Source organism: Vidua chalybeata, chromosome 6 (genome assembly GCF_026979565.1).
Source record: "Vidua chalybeata isolate OUT-0048 chromosome 6, bVidCha1 merged haplotype, whole genome shotgun sequence".
Classification (NCBI taxonomy): Eukaryota; Metazoa; Chordata; class Aves; order Passeriformes; family Viduidae; genus Vidua; species Vidua chalybeata.
The window spans coordinates 27,210,214-27,232,856 of NC_071535.1; the positions used below are offsets into that span (position 1 = coordinate 27,210,214).

General features: G+C 34.1%; 1 protein-coding gene across 1 annotated transcript in view; it reads right to left on the bottom strand.

Annotated features, from left to right (window-relative positions):
- Positions 1–5,098: 5,098 nt before the first annotated feature.
- The window catches only part of SCFD1 (sec1 family domain containing 1), a 49,723-nt gene continuing 32,178 nt past the window's right edge, over positions 5,099–22,643 (bottom strand). The window contains exons 16-25 of the mRNA XM_053945653.1: positions 22,004–22,074; positions 21,031–21,110; positions 20,424–20,486; positions 19,324–19,399; positions 17,082–17,135; positions 12,737–12,789; positions 10,195–10,228; positions 8,884–8,949; positions 6,250–6,318; positions 5,099–5,311 (exon numbers count right to left, since the gene is read on the bottom strand). Coding sequence (XP_053801628.1) covers positions 5,288–5,311; positions 6,250–6,318; positions 8,884–8,949; positions 10,195–10,228; positions 12,737–12,789; positions 17,082–17,135; positions 19,324–19,399; positions 20,424–20,486; positions 21,031–21,110; positions 22,004–22,074 — 590 coding nt within the window. The 3' untranslated portion in view covers positions 5,099–5,287. The remainder of the gene's footprint in view (positions 5,312–6,249; positions 6,319–8,883; positions 8,950–10,194; positions 10,229–12,736; positions 12,790–17,081; positions 17,136–19,323; positions 19,400–20,423; positions 20,487–21,030; positions 21,111–22,003; positions 22,075–22,643) is intronic.

Below are 22,643 nucleotides of genomic sequence, written 5' to 3' on the forward strand. Positions count from 1 at the left end.
ATCCTCAGTACTGCAGCTGGACAGACTATGACATTTAGGAGTAAGTATCTTTCCTTGTGATTTACCAATTCAAACAATATCTGAATGGGGCCCATAGCTGATTAGTTATCTATGGGAATGGACTCATGTTCCAGGGCAAGTTTACATTCCAGCTGGAGCTCAGCAGTTTAGCTGTCAACAATCCCAGGAAAATGAAGCAAAAGACATCCTCCGAGATGACTGGAACATACTGGTGAGGGAATCTAAAGAAAAAGTGGCACCAGCTTTTTTTCACTTTGACATATGAGAGAGTTTATTTCAATGCTAGCAAAACTGGCAATACAATTAGCTTTGCTATTACACAAGTTCTACACAAAAAAAGTGTGCTTGCCTGTGAAACATTTTGTGTCATAATCCATCATCTCTCCCTCTTTTTTTTTCGGTTTTGTGACCTGATCTGAGAGTCTTTGTTATGGACACAGAGAACACGCTGCACAAAAGAATGAACAAACCAAGTAGGAAGATACTGATCCCAAGGGATTTGTAGATGGAAGAAAATGTTGACCTTATTCAATCTATTTCATATGATGCATATTGTGGTACAGAAAAAGTGTACAAAAATAGATATTTGCACTTGAATCAGATAAAATATATATGTGTTGATTTATGGTTTAAAAAGTCTTTAGAGATATCAGATTGAAGGTAACAAACCTTTCAGTTTATTACATTGAATCTGAAGTTTATTCAGTTCCCATTGTAATTTGGCAACTTAGACAACGTATTGCAATTCTTCCCCTGGTTTAGAGATGCAGGAAGAGTCCAGGAAGCTTTGCCATTTAGCTGAATGTACAAATGGTCCAAGGTCACTTCAGGGAGTAAATTAAATAATTCAATTAAGTCTATCACACAAAAAATTATTTGACCTGACCTGCGTAATTTTACTCTGCAAAATGAAATAGGAACAATCCTACTATTTGTTAAAACTGTATCTTCAGTATAATTTGAAAGCCTTGGAAAGTCTGTATGTAGAGAGAAAATTTATTTTGGGAAAGGGGAAAGAGAAAAAGGTGGGGGAATGGTTTTAGCTGTAGGAAACACTATGGACAACTGTATTCCTATCAGAAATTACTGAAAGAAATCCATACCAATTACTGTTAGGAAAGCTACATACCCCTTCTGGGACTTAATTTTCATCCATTAATTTTCATCCATTGATTTTCATGCTACGTGCATAAATACAAGTAAGACTTCAGAGCAGTAAATGAGTTGTATTACCTGTCTAGGCTGAGGTGCTAAAATCAATTTTCTGTAAAAGCAGTATGCCTTTGATTTAGCCCTTTTGTATTGCCAGAAATAGGAATGCACACATGAGATGGGGAGACTGAAATAGGACCTGGAACGGGTAGTTCTGAGGCTTTTGGGCATATGAGTCTGTTTTCACAGGATAAAGATCACTCTTCCATTACCAAATCATGCAAGTCAACCTATGCAATTATGAGGAGCTGGAGTAACATAACATTTTAGGAATATGAAATATAGTCCTGCTTTGTTTACATAAGGGGAAAGACACTAGCAGGTAAAGATACAAAGTTTATAATTAGATTTTAAAAATCCAGTGGCAATTGAACTATTAATGGTTTATAATTGTAGAAAAAAAATGATGCATTGGTGGATTCAATATGCATGTTTTTGTATGCTGTTGAAGGATGGTATGTGTTGCATGACATATGACCATATTAAGGAGCAGAATATATCTGAATGTTGCTGAAAACAACTTCAACTGCTGCACAGAATAGGCTTACTAAGCCACTTCCAAATAAAACAGAAGTGGGTCAATTAATCTACTGATTCATAGTAAGAAATATTAACATCTTCTCTGATTTCTGAAGCTACACAGAATTCACTGACACAGTGGCTAACTTTTCTGTACCACTAGAACACTGGCCAGGCTTGGCTTTCTCTGAGCCAGAGCCATCTGTCAGCAACAAGTTACAACTAATGAATGATCCAAACAAAGAGAGGGAGTGGGTGTCTCCACTGTCAGCAAATAAGGGATACGATTTTGTTCCAGTCCAACACTTTTTATTTCAGATCTCAAGAATGAAGTTGTGGTAATTTTGAATTAAGTTCCCATGTACCCTCTTATAAACCTTTTACCTCCTAAACCTCATAGGATTGCTCTAGCCAACACACTGAACTAACCATTAAGCAATTCCATTTTGAAGTATATCATTTAAGTGGAAAGAGAAATGCTGCCCTTTGTTCAGCTCTAGTCCTGAAGCTGTGCATGCCCAGCTGGGTTGGCTCTGTAACTGTGACTGATAGCAGTGCTCCCATTCTCTGTAGAATCTATGGATTTTGGGAAAAAAACTGCTATTTACGTTCCATTCAGATTGATGGGAACACCATCAAACAATAGCAAAATTTACTTCTAGCCTAAGAAAGATTTCTATTTGATTTGCATCAGAGAGTATCATACAAATAAGGCCATTTAAATGACGTGCTGGTCTCCAGAAGCTTCTTTCCTTTATTCTGATTTAATTTTTTTATTGTTACTTTTTTAGAGTGTCTATTCTGAAAAAACAGAATTTTCACTGAATTCAATATTGAGTCACAAAATATCCACCTAAATATTCTAAAACCTTCAAATTAAAACAGGAAAGCAAGCAAAGGGCTATAATTTCAAAATGTGCATGTATTCTGAAGTATGTGCAACTGTTTATAAGATTTGTCCATAGCTCCTGAAAGATCGACTGTGAATTTTCCACAGCTGAGGACCAGACTGCTAATTTGCTCATTTTCTTCCTGAGAACAGGTACAGCACTTGACACTCGTGCTGTCTTTACTTACCTAAATGGGAAAGTAGATACCAATGAAGAATTGCCTGTCCTGAGATGTGGAAGCTGGAGCTGCTGTGCCAGAAGCTGGCACTGCTGTTGATGCTGTCTCACCAGCTGGCCCTGTCAGAGCTTTATCAACAGAGAAGGGGCTAGAAAAGTTCCAAACCTCTCTGGTCTTCCATGCAGCACCTAAAATATTTATTAGCAACATGAATGCTGCAATTTTACTTAAAAGACTCACTGGACCAGGCATAACCTCTCCTTTAAGCACAGGCCTTTGAAGGACCTTTGAGGCACTGTGACAGCTATAAATTGGAGCAGCTTACCAAAGAGAGAGCTTATTTTTATCATTGTTTGCCTCTAGATTAACCAGAGATTTCTTGTACAACCTTCCACATTCCTAAATCCAGAGGTACTTGGGAAAAAGTGCCATGTAACAAAAACTTGCATGCCATAATTCAGGTTTTGTTAGCAAGGAAGAAGCATGAGGTATGCACACTGTTACAGGGACAGAACAGTACATGCACAACTTAAAGGTAACAGAGAGCTTCAGGACTACTACTACAACTAAACCAGAAAACTATTTTGGAGGTGAAGGAGAAGAATGCTTGGAGTACAAAAATGGTTTGTTTTTTTTTTAAATCTGGACCCCAAACTGACCAGGGCGTGCTCACACAGCAGACCTGAAGATCCAATTATAAAGCTGGGCACGAAGGAAACTGTCTCCAGAGGCACTAAAGACAGAAACCAGATTTTTGAATATAGCCATCAAAGTAAATTCTTCCATCTTTACACAGTTTACTGCAAAAGCAAATTCTCTAAGCTGCGATTTAGGAGTGCTTCTCATTCAAGTGAGCAGTGCCAAGATCTGGACAAAAACCAAGTGGCAGATTTTTCATAAGCTGGTTGTCAGCCGCAAGGTTAGAACTCTTTGCACAGGAAGCACAGTTGAGGAGGGGTTATTACAAGCGCCTGGAACGAACTCCCACAAGAAGTGATAAACACTCGAAATGTAATTTTCTTTTCCTGACACACTTTGGCCTTGTTTTCGCTAACAAATATAGCATCTATATGTATATAACAAACTGCATTTGACAGTGAGTCCTTGCTTATTGAAATCTGAGACAGTGTTCACATGCAACAACTACAATGAACACCATAGTAAATGTATTTATTGACTTGGCAAAATAAGAAATTTATAGCAGTATTGTGGAGTAGATTACAACACTTAGATAATTTAATAACATTATTACTTTTGATAACATGGTCTAGATTACGCATATTATTCTTGTGATACTGTTAAGGAATAGATCAACTGCATTTCTTGTACAGATGTTCTGAAAAACAATCTAGTTGGGGAAAGGGCATTGTGTTTAGTGCAAAACTAACATTCAACATTGAAAAACAGTGCAAAAAGCACTACTGAAAAATTTACAGTAAGCCAGTAATTCGCACAGTTTGCTAATAAACTGTAAAACAAGAAATGTTTTCACTTTTTGAGTGCGTTAGGCCTTGTTTTGAAGTCATATTATTGCTTCACCAGTAGCTGTTTCCAGAGAGGTTTCTAAAGACAGAGACCTCCATCTATAAAAAAGAATTTGTTATGTTCTCTGAGTTCCTGTATGCATTCTCCAGAATTATCATTACTGGAGTCTTTAAACTACTAAACTGCCCCTACCTAATGGAATTGTTAAAAACTGTATTTTAAATATGTGCATATACAAGTTAAGAGTTGTTTTGTGAGTATAACTTATGTTTTTCCCAAACATAACAGTCAAAGAAGTTACAATAAAAAGTGCAGAAGAAAATTATTAAAGATTTCAGTTTTACTGTTTGAAACTGACTGTGCTGGCAAGCAATTTTCTCTTAACCTTAAAAGAAAAGCTAAATTACTGTACCAGAAACTTGTACTGAAGGTATCTTCCAGTACATCTTTCAACCATAATGCCAAGACTGCACAAATCAAATGACTTTGGTAAAATAAAAGGGTAAGAGCTAGAAGTAGTTCTCTTACACTAAGGCTCTTTGTCTGTGGTCCTGAAAGGCAGTTCTGCTCTTTTGAATTTTGTTAAATAAAGATATTCTGGCTTTTAAGAAGAACATAACTCCTAAAGACAGACTTGACCTTTTCTTACAGCTATTGTCCTGCTTACTGTATCAGAAACTTACATATAAGAACTTGAAAATGCCATAGTTTTCAGCCAGTTCTGTCATATACCATATCTAGTACTGCAATAAAAATGCAATAATAGTGAAACTGACCTCCACCAAAAACACAGTAGGTTTTAAATTTTATTTCTGAAATGCTGATATACACCGTATTAATTGCAGATTTTTTTAAAAAGTTATCATATTAATGACATGGGCTTAAGTTTTAATATAATGACAAAATTAAAGATATGAAGATAGCTGAATGTTGTAACAATTGGCTGTTGTCACGTTTCCATCCAGGTAATGGTGTTTCAGTCTTATTTCTGGCCAAGTTGGGACAGCTAAACGTGAAGAGAAAAAAGTCATTAGACTGCTACTCTTATTCTTTCAGTCAAACCAATATCAGTTCATACATCAAATATTTCTGTCTTATATGCTTTGATTGTCTCTGAGAACCGAACATCTTCTGGTGATAGAATATTTAATTCATAACCTCAGAGGAGAAGGTCTGAGCTTCAAATTTTCATAAATGTATCTCATGAAGTAAAGGTACAGTGTACACAGTCAAGACAAAAAATTTTTAATTAAGCTGAATGAGGAGTTAAAAGCCAGCAAGTACCATTTGTGTCCTTGAAGTGCAACAAGAATTAATTTAGTTCTTTAAAATGTAGTTTTGAATAACAACTTACTCTCATCTTAGTAAGACATAAAACCATGGGTGGTGACAGCTACTGAAGGGCTGCTATTTGCTGACCACCATGAATAATTTTTTTTTTGTATTTGTATTGGAATGAGGCATAGAGAAGTAATGATGTTTTTAACAGCACTAAAAGGTAGAGTTTAGCATAGGCATGAACATCAAGATCCCACGAGGCCAGTACATTTATATCTATATATCTGTAAATATTTATAAACCAGGACAAAGGTTTAAACATCTTGAACTTGAAAAAGTTGCAAGAAAATCCTGGAAAGAGATGCTATTTGTGAAAGTTCCAAGAACTGACTTAATTTTTTTCAGTAGGATTAATGTAAAGACAATTATTATGAACTTGTTTACTTGCATTACTTGTGTGAACTCACATTGATAACAGGCCTTCAACAGCTAATTAAAAATAATGACTTCAAAACCCCACTTCAAAAAATAAAAACAGGTAACATGCATTAATCTTTCACAGATTAATTTGAATTTTTTTTCAGTAAAAGTCCATAGAGATGTAGTTAAATAAATCAACTTACAGAAAAAGAAGTAATAAATATAGAGGTTATCAAAGTTATCTACCTGTTTTATAAACTGTGTAGCATTAAAAAGTTCACTGCAGCCATATAGGACATGTTTGCCTTGTTTACCCTAAAAAAGAAAAGTCCATAAGAAATAAGTTGATTAACAGAGTAGTAGAGGATTAACACCAGTACTTTTTAAAGCATCGGCAAAGGGAAATTACAGGATCTACTATGCTAACCTCCTCTTGGAGGCTCCCTATGGCTTGCAATTTTCATGCCACATTTTCAGCATGTTGAATTGAACTTGGACAATACATTTATTTTAAGGCACAATATACCTAAATGACAGTATAAATATTTGCTTTTTGACATTGTGAGATAGTCCATTCTAGGACAGAACTACAAATAATTAGATTTGGAGGTTTCTCTTAATTCTTCTACAAAAAAATCCCAGAATGTCAAAGCTGAATGAACATTGCTTCCTGTTTTAGAAAGTTTTAAAATACTTTCTCTGTGCTTTCAGGAGCAAACTGGCAAAACGGATAGTGCTTAGAAAAATAAAGCTGTGAATAAAATCTCTGTGGTATCTGCTTGCAAGAACAGAGTTGTTGATTTTTCTCTTTTTTATTCTGGAGGAAAAATGATTGAATTTGAGAATAACTAATAAGCTACATCTGTGGAAACAATAGATGCTGGAAGTCTACCACATGGAAAAGCAAATTTTGCTGGGTAAGACTGTAAGTGTCACCTGGGAGAGGCACACAGTTTTCCAGGTGGTGGGAGGGAGAATAAAGGTTTTCATTAACCTTCCTTGTTTTTTCAAGAGCAAAGGGCTAAGTGGAATAAAGGTGAGGAAGTCTTCCCCCTTGGGAGGTCATCTCCCACTGCTCAAGTACACAGTCTGAGTGGAGAAACATACAGCACACTTCAGCTGTGACAACTGTGATGAAAAAACTCTGTTCACAGGTTCCAGAAGGAGTGTGCTCAACTTCTGACTCTCCATAAGATCTAACATTACCATTTCCATAGTTTTCAGTTCCTTCTGTTTGACAAATGACCTCCTGTTTGCCCTCTTATTCCTCTGGAACTTCAGCTTCCTGACACTTTGTACGAAGTGCTGAGTGTTTAATTTGTCATCACACCAGTGCCTTGTATACACACATACACAGCAAACCTCAGCTCTGTCAGCATGCAGTTACAATCTGGGAAGTGAACTAACCGCTAGGGGATTCAGAAGATTTTTTTTTAATAGGAAGTAACAAATAGTCATCCTCTTGGGCATCTTTTGGACCAATATAGTAGCTAAAGAGGCTTTGGGTAGACTAAGGAGCAAGCTAAACATTTGCCAATACACTCTGCCACAGGCAGATGCCTCACTGAATTCATTACCGAGGACAGTGATGATGCTAAGTTAAATCTAAATAATTTCTTTAATTTACATTCCTCTTCCTATCCTTTCCTCTATCCAGACCAGCTCTGTTTCAAAATGGCTGCCTGTCAGAGGGAGAAACTCAGCACACACATTCTGACTTTGCCTTCTTCAAAATTTACCTGGACATCAAACTCTCCTGTGCTTTGTAGAAAACTGTTTTTCAATGACTAATGCTCCATATCTACTCTTATGTATGAAAAGCCTCAATCCAGTCTGCCAGAGGGCAGGACAACTGCACCATGAACAAGGTTAAGATCAGGAGGAAAGAATGGTGTGCTACTGCTGTTAAAGAATTTATTACCTTCTTCAGAATCTTACTAAGGTTACTTCAGCATTTTTTCAAAATTCCTGGAAAGTGCTTGAATACCACTCCTGCCTCCCAGGAGCTGTAATGATTTAGTTATTTTTCTCCATCCACTGATTTTTGGTATACATGTGTTCTGCTAGTCTGGCCAGTTGGAACCAGAGAAATGAAATCTGTTACACCAGCATTACATAGTTGATTATGTATTTTCTTATTTGTGCATATGACACCTTGTATGATTTCTACACAGAATTAAATGATGCAGTTTAACAAGAATGAGCTTCTATTATTGCAGTAGTGCAAACTTCTGAGTGTAAGTAATAAATGCTTAACTGTTGGTACCAATCTGATATTTGCTTTAACAGATAGCATTAGTAATTGCATTATGTTGGTTTCTGAAACAACATACTTTATGCTCAAGTAAGATTGTTGTACAATAAAATGGTGTTATCTGCAGGTCTGAGTTTGAACTGACTCCATATTGCAAAGCTGCATACAAAAAAGCACTGGGGTATCTCTTTCGCAAGATTTATGAAAAATAGAAAATTCTCAGCAGTTCCTTACTTTCAAAGTTATGATAAGCTACAGCTTATTTAACACTAGCATATGAAAACTAGTAACAGGACTCTAAAACAGGTTAATTCAGTTTGCATCTGCCGAGAGTTTTCAACCACGTTGGTGTGCATGAACACAAAATAAAAGAGAATGCAATTTACTCAACTCCAAAGAGCAACATGAGCAAAGTACCAGAAACAGTAAGTCTTTGTTGGTCTGAATGAATAACCATAATTTCTACTGATTTCTTACATTCCTTTTTTCCCAGACTCTGTATAGAATCAGGATGTTAAGGCTAATTTCATAGACTTTGTCTTCTAAATACTAAATATTACAGAAAACATGCTCTATCTGGTTTCTTTCAGTAAGTTAAGGACTACAACCAACATAAGTACACATACCTTTACGTAGTCAATAAGATTTTGATATTCAATATAGTTGCCTCCTCCAACTACAAACACTATGGCCTAAAAGGCAACAGACGTATTATTAGAGTAAGCATTCAAGTTCTTAAAATTTCAGTAGTGATATACCAGATAATTAAACCTACAATAAAAATCATCACAATCACACTGCAGTCGTATAAGAACTGGATACAGAACCACTGCTTCCTATCTGGAAGAAGCTATCTGAAGTTTTGGTAGGATGCAGAATAGCAAGCTGAGAGCTTTTGAAGCGTCACTCTCTTCTATTAAGATATACTCGATACATATACAATTTCAACACATTCCTTTTCGTGTCCAGAGATGTCTCCAGTGACCTCAGGAGGAGTTAAAATATCTCCATGGATGTTTATTTGTGCCATAAATAAAATATTTCTATCATAAAGAAATACACTTTTTCATCATTTTTTTGTCTTCCCACCTACTACCGGTAATAATTTATAATATTATAGGTAAAAGCCATCAGTATTTTATGGGCTGTGTTTAAAGGAGAATTCATGACTAGAAAAAGCAGACTTAATAGTTATATTATTGTTGTTAACATTCATTACCCAAAATTGTTTGACCATATTATATGAATTTTATATGGACTTTATCTTATTACTGACATTTTTGGTGTGACCATTTGTAGCCATATATATATATATATATCTAGGATACCACGTGGTATTTCTTTGTTCCTGAGGATAATTAGGACATTTAATGAGAAATCTGGAACATTCATGTATTGCCAAGCAAATATTTTGCTTATGAAACTTTGTAGTAATCAGATAAGACTTTGTGTATTTGTAAATATTTACATAGAAAAATACTGAAAGTTACAGGCATTTGTATGAAATGATAACATCCATTACTTTGCTTTTTTTCCCTTTACCTGCAGAGACTCCTTAATATAGTAATTTACCTCAATGCTGTTGTTTAAGGCTGGACAAAGGATTAAATCTAGAGAGCATTCTGAAAATCTGGTCTAAAAATGGGGGATTTAAATTGCTCACTCAATTATGATATTAGTAAATCCCTGTAATTACCTTCAGGAAAAATTTCTACATTTTTTTCTCCAGTATTAGTTAATACTTACATAGTCCTTTGAAGGTGAAAAGCTTCAGAATAACAGCTAATTATCATTAATACTAGATATAATTAGTCTAAGTGCTTTTTAGCAAATAAGACCTCTCATTCTCTTCATCATGATCATCAAAAATGACTGTACTTCAGGATTTATTTATTTTTAACACATGAACATTGAAAAATAATTTCTACGTGACTTACCTCCTGGAATGGATTTTTATTTCTTGGAACTGAGCTATAAAAAATACAAGATTTCATTACACATTGATAGAAATATGCAAAATGAGCATCATGTACCCATCATATTTATGGACTACTATATAATATTAGACAAAAATATAATATAGAACAATAACTGCCTTTCCATTTGTTATGGAAAATTCATTCATTCTATAGGACTGAATACATGAGTAAATAGGAATTTTACTTCATAATTTCTAATGTTGCTGTTTGAATAATAAGCTTTATGACAACAATTCTTCCATAGTTTAAAAGCTCCAACTATAGTGCTATTACCTAGGAGCAAATACAATGAGTAAAAAATGTGATCAGCGTTAGCACAACTTAGGGTGCTTAGAAATCCCACCCCCTGGAATCTTAGCTAGGTAAGCCAGTCAGTTTGCAGTGCCTGCATACACACTTACTGATGCTTCCAAATCTCAAAAACTGCTACAGGCAGCAGGTATGTAGGATCAGAATGATTAAGGGAGGAAGAGGGAAATTACAAGTTTGGGTGGTACAGACTCCTCCATTTGAATACACAGGCAGGTAGCAGGTAGAGGGGGAGAAACCAACCTCTTTTCCTGCATCACCTTGCACCTTCAGGGGAAGGGGAAAATGAAGAAAAAGCTGTGAAGGGTCTGTCTGCTCTCCTGCCCTTTGCTCACACACTACCACTGCTCTCCTGCCCTGTACTGGCCTGCAGCCCCAGGTAGTCAAATACATCTTATGTTCTAACATAGCTTAAAACCACTTCATTTTCCCCTTCAAATGATCTTTTCCCCTGTTTCAAGATGTTTTCTCTGAGTGACAAAAAACAACTGACTCAACAAAGATTCCAGTGTATCAGAAAAATAAGTTTTAAAATGGAATGGCTATCTCTAATGTGTTGCTTTGGAACACTGTCAGGAATAGTACACACTTCCTGTAAGCAGAACCATTACCCCACTTCTCTCATTTTTTGAATATGATACGACAAATCCACACACATTTTGTGTCATCCTCTCAGAGGACAAAGCCTGTTTATACTTGAGGTAGGCTTTACACAGGATAGAAAGATACTGTTTTGCTAAGACTGAATTACAGCAATGCAGTTACTACTCTATTTAAAACACAGTAAGTGGAAATGCCAGTATTTCTTAAAATGGAAGTAGATTAGAAAATAAAATCAGTCACTTTTTAATTAAATCAATCAATTATATTATTTTATATCACTATTTTGTAAAGACAACTAACATGTTTTTATTATCTGCAAAAATATTTGAAAGGTGAATTAGACAAACCACTATATGAGTTTTGCTATCATGCCCAAATATGATTTATGATGTAAACTTGAGTTTACATACAAATCCCAAACCAGAAATTAAAAACTAATCCCTATGATGACTATTATAGCTACACAGAAAGCCACATTTATGAACTGCTGTAAATGAGTATTTCTACATTGTTTAAAGCAATGTAAGAACTATACAGAGAGGGCAAAAAATTGAAAAAACCCTTTGGCTTGAGTAAAATAAATCTTTGTACTTTTGCACAAAATCCACCAAAAATGCTATAAAAGCATCACAAATAAGTGACAGTTAAAATCAGAATGAAACATAAAATACTAGTACTTTTCTCTTTGATAATTTTAAAATTTGCTTATCTTTGAAATTATATAATCTGTAATAATTTTGAATAAAACATACATATCATCTGAAATATATGTCCTCTTACTATTCATGTTTCAAGAACAAAGAAGAGACAGAATTTTCATGCAAATAACTAAAACCAAGCCTGGGTCTATTTTATCCACACTGATTCTGTAATAAAGTCGTGCAAACAAATGAGATGATTGTTTTCCCACAGGTTTGATGAGAGTCCTTTTTAGAAGGAATATCAAAATCAAGTATCTTCTCTGTTGCTAGGATATTAGATTAGGTGACAATTATTAGTTAAAGGTACAAAGCAAAAATCAAAATCTATAAACTTCTGATGTAATTCCTCTTCCTCTCTTTTACTGGCAAAATAAACTATATTCAAGCCTCCCTTCATATGCACATGAACATAAAATGTGCACCTACCTAAACAAAAGTAAATGCAGTCAAATTTTAATTTTTTAAATTTATTAACAAATTACTAAAGAAGGGTTATATTCAAATCAAAATTGTAACTGTTTAAAAAGTGACAAAAATTTTGGTGCACTATCCAATGACTATTCAACTTAAGAGTGAAAACTCACAAAATGTCTAAGAAAACAAGTAGCATGACTATGAAGAACTCTAACATTTTTTTATTGCTAAATATTAATGCACATTCCTGTGACTAAACTAATGTACAGGTTAGCACTTGTTTTTTAGATTTTTTTTCAGTGTTATAAAAATTTATCTGATTGATCCAAGTTCCCAGATGTGAATTCCTTCAACACCAACTGTCTTGACTTAGAATTAATGATTAAAATAATTAGCTGTAGTCAGCAAGTAAAATAAAATAGATTTCTTAAGTTAGTCTTTTCACAGAGTAAAAGGAAAGAAGCAAAACTCACCTGTCACTGCCTCGCAGCATCTTGGGGTCAAAATACCGGTAGTCATCTGTCTCCTATTAAAAAATATGTTTTTATCTCAAAAGATTGGAATTTTGGCTAATGAATTTTTGCTTGTATATATTACATTAAACATTGGTCAAACCAGTATCATTTCCCATCACATCATTCAACAATAATTGTGGTGTCCACTAGTATTTAAAAAGTTTGTATATAACTGAACCAGTACAGAATAAACAACAGTGAGAAGCTATGAAGGGTACTATTGAGCTTTTTATTTCTGGTTCACCTAAAATTGACTATCACACACTTTCCAAAAAATACACTGGTTGCATAATAAATCCCAACAGAAAGACAGCATGCAGAAAGAAAAATTGTTACCAGCTTTAGAGGAACACTGATGGTTAGTAACAAACATGAAAATTTTCCAGGTTACAGAGATCTGCTATTGATTTAACATTATAAAACAAAACACTTCGGCAGCAGTGAGTGCTAAGGACAAGACAGATCAAAATCTGCCACTGTTATGTAACTTATCCTTCTCATGTCATGATTTATGACTACTATTAAACCAAAATTAAGCTCCTGAAGAAGAAATGATTTCCACAAAAATTTGAAGAGTTTGACTCTCTAAACTGCAGAAAAAAATTTCTTCACACAGAACACTGAGGCACTTCCAATATTTTTATTGGCAACAAGCAGGATTTTTGCCAATTATTATGGATGAAAAACAAAACTTCTTAGTAACGCCTTCTGACAACTTCTTGGCTTTCTCCTGTTTCTATACTACATTTTCACCCAGGTACTGTGAAGTTTAGTTTGTCGATAAACTGCATGCAGAACTACAGTTGATTTTATCTGTGTGCTTACATGCAAAAACCTTTGAATTCTGATGATTCTGTAGAGTAGAAACAATACTTCTTGAGTAGTAGACAAATTATCTGGGGAATTTACTACAGCTCACATAGCATAACTACCTGTAATATTAAAATGTATTTAATATACATGTGGTGGTTACACACACACAAAATAAATCTATTTGATTTTACAAACTTTTATGTAATTTATATAATATATAAAAGCCAACCCTGCAGTTTGGCTTTTAAAAAGCCAAAATTTAGATCTAATTTCCCACTGAATCTCTGTAAAATACTTTTTGTATGCTCCACTGGGAATTTCAACCTCCAGAGTCTGCCAACATTCATGATTTTGCAGCTTCATACCTAAAGGTGGTATAGTGACTCTGGGGTAAAGAGAGAGCTGGGAATGGAGAGATACTGACAGACTAAAACTGAGAGGTATTGGAGAAACCTTTACCTGGGATAAAGATATTAACTTTCTCTGCTTATTAGAGTGAATTACAGATTAATGACAGAACTAAAAATCATAGTTAATAAACATATTACAAACATTTACTCCTGAATGTATTACTGCTGTGTTTTTTTCACTGTGGGCTTGTATAAGTAGAAACACAGAAAGTGGTAAAGCAATAGAAGTTTGATAACCTAGGGATTTTCCATTGTTGCTGTTTAAATATACTATTCCTGCTGAAATCAGTGCTGAGGGTGCAGGGAAAATAAAGCCTAGTAGATTTTATTTTCTTTAACAAATAGCAAGTCTGCCAATAAAAACAAGTGTATAGCACTTTCCTTACACACAACTGAATTTGTGACTTCCCTAAGCAATTCCATAAGAAAATAAATACTTCTGAATGTATAAACTTAGTTTTCAATATTTCAAATTAAAATGGAAAAAGACCCATGGAAATATCATTGACTTTCAGTCTGTATTTGTTTTTCTGCAGAATCTAACAGGACTAATTTGGATTAGAAGTTTTCTTCGTAATGCACAAAAGGTATATCCTAAGTAAGTCTGAAAAGTACCATATCCTCTGGTACTGTATTAACCAAAATACAGTTTCATGAATATATATCACAAATAATCTATCTACTTCTTAAGTCAATACAAATGTACAAATACACTGTATTGAGAGAGGCTAAATCACTTTGTAAAGGTTCACTTTTCAAAGATTTTCCTCACTTAGTAATCAAACCATTTTCTAGAAGATCCTTAGAAGAATCTCCATAACTGTATAGTAAATCAAATGACACCAAGACAAAGCAACTGTTTTAGTTTTATGAACAGACTATTCCTTTATTAAAATATGACCTTAAAAGAAATTGCCTAAAATCGTGCTTTTTAACAATAAATATTATTATTTAAAATACCCACAAGTAACTGATTACTTTTAAGGTCATCCAGGAATGTTTCTGAGTATGTTTTTCAAGAAAAGGTGTAACTATAGTTAAACAATCTAGAAACATTTTAAAAGTTACAAGATAGCATTATGGCCCATAAGATCTGTTCTAGCTGTTCCTGCTTCTGAAAAACTTGCAAAGCATGGGTGGCATGGACTTACTTGTCCTTGCCAGGGAGACAAAAGAAACAACAGACACAAGCAACACACAAAGTGGTGTACAGACAACTCCACAGAGTTTTGCACAGGATATCATTCTAAATAAGTTTAAGATTTCAACTGACAATAATATATGTGAATGCTTATGGTACAACTTGTATGTACATTTCATATATTTCCTTTATTGTTGTAGTTAATATCTAGAAAATAAATTAATTACATTCATTGTAATAATTGCTTGACTTCTCAATAATCTGCTCTAATTTTGCATTACACCTTTTATCTGTATGTACATTTCATACACCAATTACTGTGGTTAATAAGATTTCTTGAACTATAAAGGCAACTTTTTTCTGTAAAAAAATAAAATCTTGAACTTTTTTCCTCTCCCTTTGTGTTTTGCCTGCAGTGCAGTAGTTTTCTATTCTGGGAAATAGAAAAGGATCCCACATATCAGAAGATGAACAGAAGCCACAATGGTGTATTTCCACACATTGACCTTTTCCAGATACAATTTCACTTCTGTTGATAGTACATCAAGTCTAAACACATTCCACAATGACTCTCTGGCTTGCTTCCTTTAGCTGAAACTTACTCCCAGGCTTGCTGTCAGTTTTCCTGCAGGTTAGGAGAAACAGTCTTTAGGGATTGCCTGGTCTCCTATGACTTGAAAAGTGGGACTCCCTGTTTTGTGCCATGAGTATCGGTCTCTGCCATAGCAGTGGGACACGGAGCTGCTGACTGACAGATTGACCCAATTGCTGATTTTTTAAAGTGAGAAGATCAATGTTTTCTCCAAATTATTAAAGTGCTGGTAGCTGTTTTCTACTAAGTAAAATGTGAAAAAAATCAACTCAGAAAAAAAACCCTCATATGACTTGTAAACTTTTCTCAATCAACTCTGTAGTCTGAGGAAGCTACTGTTTATTTTAAAACAATTAGTTTAATTTTTCACCTTCTTGTAAGTTATCTATAGTTTTAATTTCAGCTTTCTATGGTAAGTGTTCTGGGTGACCTCTGCTGGTTGACTAAATAAAGTTAGCCCCGTATATCTTTTCTAAGTCTTTTGAACAGGAACAACAATCCACTAACACTGGAAACAGTGTCAATTCCTTTGTCTGTTAAGAGAAAGCAAATTATCTGCTAAGAATCATGACATATATAATCTATGAAGTACAGTTTAAGAAAAAAAAGGATTACTTGCATATTGATAATTTTCATATTTTACCATTATTTTTCTCTCTGTACATACAGTTAATATCTGATAAAAGTGGACAAAGAAGAATGTTTTGAATCTACTAACCAGGCCTATTTTTAGTTGTAAGTTCTAGCAAATGCCTTGACTGTGTAGCTAACACATAAGCAATTCAAAAATTTGTAATATATCAATTTAAAATATTTGAGTAAATTTTCACAGAAAGAAGGCAAGAAGAGGAATTTTCTGACCAAAAAAAACACCTCTGCTTGCAAACAGAATGACTGAATCAGTAGTAAACTATTTTCCTCTACATAGCAAAGTTTAAAGATGTGGGAAATGTAATCTTCCCTAATACAACTCTAAAATATTTCACTTCTGAAATTGTGCTCTTTAAAAAACCCCAAACACTTTGATGCAAAGAAAATTTTCAGTCTACAGCTTAATGTAGAAATTTAAGAGTAACAGAAGCTTAGTATAACGCAAGTATAATAGAAGCTCAGAATAGGAAAAACCTAAAAAATATTAGCTCCAATGAGAGACAATAAATTGTCATTGTTTAGACTATTTTAATGAAAGAGGTATTATTAAATAGTTATGAAAATGGTGTTATTCTTGAAATACAGCATGATTGTATTTTTTCATTCATGAAAAAACATAGCCACAGCATATTACATATCACAGCCTTAAGATTTCATTTGCTCCACCTCTCTCTATATGAAGACAATTCTACTCACAGGGTTTGACTTCATCTCCATAAGGTTGTCCAAAATACGTGTGACTGGCAGATTCTGTAAAACATAATTTGAAATTGATGGAACGCTGAAAAGCTTACTAAGAACAACTCCCAGGCACATTATTACTTATGGAAGAGTTTACAGAGCATCTGAAATACTATTTTAAACAGTTTTCCTCTTATGCTTTGTAAAGGTTAAGCTTATTTATTATCATCAAAATTACTTTTCTGTAAAAAAATGCAAACATCTGAGGTGCATATAGCTAAAGGATAAAGATAAGAAATAAAGTGCAAAAAAGTGTGAAGAGAGGAACAGAGCTGTATTTAGGTATTACCAACATAAACAGATGTTATACAATATTAATTCTTATTAAAAATATGTTGCAGTTAAGGAAAGAATTTTAAAGCTGATGGTGATAATTGTGTGATTCTAAAAAAGAACTAACATTGTCAAAGAAATAAGTAGAAAAAGCAACCCTGCTAACAAATGTTTGGATGACTTGCAAAGGAATAAACTGAGGTGAAATTCAAGATTACTGTTCCTTATTTAACACAGGAAATGTCAGCTGGGACAAAAGGTCTGAATATTAAGGAGTTAGACTACCTCAGTTATAAACTGAGGGTGAGTTTACATAGCAACAGGATTGGAAATGAGTCTTGTTGACAGAATGTATCAAAAGAGGACATTCCAAAGGATGATCTACATATTACACTGGAAAACTGATGTGAATCCCTGAATTACTGAAGGAAAAATAAAAAGTTATCTCTAACAGAAATACCACAGACCTACATTAGGCTTACAAATAAGAGGAAGAAAGGCTTCTCATCTGGCTACCCTAAAATATCTGGAAAATAAATCAAAAGCCAGAAAAGGCACATTCTGAAAACACTGGCAAATTGGCTTTTTGCTCACTTAGAGCACAAAACAACATAAGCCATTTTGTACAGAATAATATTAACTCTTTAAAGCCACACATTTAAAGAAATGACAAAATGTTTAATACAAGAAGAGGAGGAAGTCTCTAGGAGACTATAATTATTTTTTATTATTAAAAGTAACAGTTTATCTGAAGAGTTCTCTGTAAAATATAACACACAGGCAAGCTGCATATTTAAATTTTCCTCAATCATATTTCATGATACACCAATGAATTGTAACTTTGCAATGCAGTTTATCATTCTAGTCATAGTGAAATTCCTGCAGAATTAACTTCATTAACTACCCTATAAGCCTGAGACCCCAATTTCAAACTTTTCTCTGATAGCTGATACCTTCAATGTATAAATTATGTGTATAATAGGCTGAACAAACAAACAATGACAATCAAAAGATTAGATAGGTCAAAAAGATAAACCTTTAGTTAAGATTTCATTTTATTTAGTTCTGATATGTTGTATTTCTAATTTAAATTCTGACTCTTCAACTAAATTATAATATGATGAATGATCTTTTTTTTCAGAAATCTTGATGTGAAAATACTACAGAATTAAGATTTAAACTCTAAATAAATATCTATTTATTGCTGTCTGATGAAAGTGCATATTGGGAAAATAATGTATCCTCTGTAGAAAAGCAGGTTCCTGGGAACCACAATTCAACATTCCAGCTACAAGTTATACAACCAGTTTCATTTTTGTTGTTGTCGTTTGTTTTCTTTGGGAGGGGTGTACATTTACATGCAAGTTATACTCAAAAATATTTTATAAAGTTAAGTGAATATTTGAAGGTGGTCATGTCATAAATATATTTGTATTTTCATGCACATTAAAAGATTATGGTTGCTGTACATTACACTCACATGAGAAAAAAGAAATGTTTGAATTGTAAGTAAACAGAGAACTAACACTTTCAGCCTTTTAATCACTCTGAAATAGATTAACTTAATGCATGTAGTTCTAAGTCAAGATATAGACAGTTATATTTTTTGTTTTATTGTTTGTTGTTTCAATGCCTAGTCTACTTTGAGTATTCCACAGCTGTTCTTTTTATAATGCTGAAATCAGTCTTAATTGCTACAAAGAGGTCTTCAAAGAAAATGTGAATTATTTGTTACTTATTTGATATCTGGAAGTTACAAAGTGATAGATCCATCCATAAGCAGAGATTTATGTTTACTTTTTTCACTGTATATATATTCACATATATAGAATGTATTTTATTAATATGACAAAGGCACCGAAATTTCTTCTTCCAAATGTTCACAGTACTCATGATAGACTTTTAAATTGTTTTTTAAACTTACTTGTTGCTTCAGTACCAAGTTCTTCACTCCTTCCATTACAAACTGTGATCCCGTATTCATAACACGTGAAAACAGACTGAAAAAACACAATAAAGGTGATGTGTAAGATATTTTTTGTTTTTAAATTGTATTCTTAAGCTTTTTACTGGCATCGAATTCCCAATAAAGTCAATAGGACCTACGTACCAAGTAATTCAGTTTGTCATAAAATACATTCTTCATATCACATGGCAATCAAGTGTATGGGAATACACTTGTAGTCTACCAGATAGATCCTCACCTATCACTGGGAGCCTTGGATTCTAGTCTTTAATTCACTGAACAGTTTATTTTACAACTTCAGTAATGTAAGGATGCGAGTGCTCCTTTCAAGTGGGTATCCTAATGAGCAGGGTTAACAGAGATGCTGAGCGTCTCCAACAACCCAAAGAGCAATTTTCCCAAGTGAAACAGCACCTGAATTCTCTCTAACCGTACTGTGCCACAGATTCCTTATGACAGTGACAGGGCATTCCTGAAAGTAAAGTTGGTAATGAAACTGAAATCCTCTGAAGAATGGAAAGACCATAGTCCTATATCCTGTATAGGATATATGTAACCTTAGCACAGTAATTTTTTTTTTCGTGTCTTGAAATAAATAACTACACCTTTCAACAAGCAGTCAGACACCCAGTCCAGGACATTCCAGTGTGTTCTTGCACTCCTGACTGTCTCCAAACCCAGGAGAGAAATGATTTTGAATATATAGGGCTGTTTTTATCTTCTGCCACTGACAACTTAAAGCTCAAAGTGATAGCTGACACAGATTCAGTTCCTGCTGCTGAATTCCTCTCCTGTGAGAGTGCATTTAACGTGCAGGTGCAGAGAGCACTGTATTGAGACAGTCTGTGAATTTAGTCACAGATTCTTTTATTTTCCTCTCTGTGTGCACTATGCACTGTCAAGGGGAGAGGAGTGCTTGTAATTGTCTGTAACTTAAAAATTTTACAAATAGGGAGATGCTTTGTTCTGGGCCCTGTATAACACTAACCACACTTTCAGCACTACTAAAATAAGATAAAAGAACCCAAAGGCTTACAAAAAATTAATCAAAAGCATACCCCAAAGGTTTAGGCGTAGCGTTTCCATAGCTGGCTGGAGCTGAAGCCATCTTAGTAAAAGCTCTGTGAAAGCAGGGATAGAAATCAAATATTTATCTCAGGCACATACTGCTGTAGGATGTTCCACTCTAGTCATGTGAAAGTGAAAAAAACTTCTGCATTTCGAACTCTTTCAGAAGTAACTATTTATTATATGCATCCCTCTTGCCTACAAATGCAATAGGAATTAGATTTTATACTTAAAAGACAAAGATTTCATTCAAATACCATGTAAAACTGCAATAACTGATATCCAACATGACTCCTTGGTATGAGCTAAAATAACTGGAATCTGAACCAGCGCAACTTTTCAATTAATTCAGTAACTTGTTTCTGTCCTGTATCATTAAGGGTACTACTACATGTCATGTTCTATAGTGTTCTGGCACTACTGGAGCTTAGTTTTAAAATAAGATTTGCATGTGTTACCACAACAATGACAATAAAAACTTATACCAAATGAATATTTAAAGATAATTTAAGAGAAGTAACACATAATTCCTGAATACAATGCTGGTTTCTTTATTAACCAGTTATCCTCATATAGGAGAAAAAAGAATTTACTTACTTCCATTGTTTTATGTAGCTCAAAGGAGCGAGATTACAACCTGCATCCATCAATGCTTTTTTATACTGCTCCAAGTCAATCTGAAATCATACAGTGGAAAATTATAAAAGGTTGAAGCTACTCTTAACCCCATGTACAAAGACAAGATATCCTTATCTAAATATTAAATAAGCAGTGCAAAGTTATAGTACTGACCCAAGTTAAAAAGTAATTATGGATCTTAAGCCCATTTCCAACCAAGTACGGAAATGCAATTTGAAATTAAATTTGCCATGAGCAGATCCCATTAAGCTGAACAGTGTTTGTGGAATTAAATCCTGTGCATTTTCAGTTATAGAACAGTCTTTATACTAGCACCAATAGAATGCCAGTTTCTGTAAAATGCCAAAACAGTAAATAATAAACAAAGAGGAGCTAATATACATGAATACAAATATTTTCTATTTGCCTCACCAAATATTTTTTTCCATCAGATAATGCTCTACATTGTAAGAGTTTTCCTTGAAATGAATCATCCTGAGTTCCAAAGAAATATGAAGAAATTGCTTCCTGAATTATTCAAATATTGGCAGTTGCATTTTTTCTTCATTCACCTGCTGGTCAACTGACTCAATCATTCTCGAATATATGAAAATGGAGTGAAATGAGTAGTATTTTTGTTTTGCTTTACCTACTTCTTTGAGCAGTGGTGCAGAATAATAGAAAGCATGCTAAGATGTGTCTTGCAGTAACTCTGATCTAAATATGTCACAATATAATATTCCTTCTTACTAGTCATTCATATGCTTTGAAATGGTGGCTAAAGTTTTCTGAGCAGATTTCCTGGCAGTAAGACAAAATTTATTTAAAGTTTTAGAATTTTCTGGGCATTTCATACTTCCCTTTGCAAAGAAACAGAAATATCTGCTTAGTGCTGAAATGAAAATCCTTTGTGGTAGAATCTGGTGTTGAAAGCTGTAAAGAACATAAGTACCTCTGAAGGTGCCTGAGCTGAGCTTATGTAATAGATGAGAAATAATCGCATTTTGTCTTCAGGAGTTCCTGCTGCAGTAAGAAAGAAAGGAAAAAAAAAAGAATTAAAAACTACAATTGTAACTATGCTGCTACATTAACTGCTCTTCAGCAGCCATACATATGTTCATGCAGATCTTTAGTTATGACAATAAACGTTATCGATAACCATGGCCTTCTTCAATGTGTAAAATGGAAGAAAGACATACAGCAATTTTATGAAGAGTTGGGTTAGATGTGCTCATTCTTTCTGCAAGTTTTACACTTCCCCCTTCTGTCTGTAGTAAATATTATTCTTCATATAACCTACTAAATAAATTATGTAGAGAAATTATGACTTGTTTAATGTGGAGATTGCAAATGTTATCTGGAAGTAGGTCCATGAAAAAGCAGATTAAAGAAAAATCATAGAAGGAAAAGCCACAGCATATTATTTTTTAATTCTACAACTTGCTTACACAGCTCTATGGCTCACTGTACTGAAATACTTGAGGACTGCAAAAGCACTTATATGAACCTCTGGTCAGGAAAAAAATCCCTGAACTTCCAACTTGCCTTCAGAAAGGATTTCATCTCCTAAATCCTCTTTTGTTGGAGAAAAA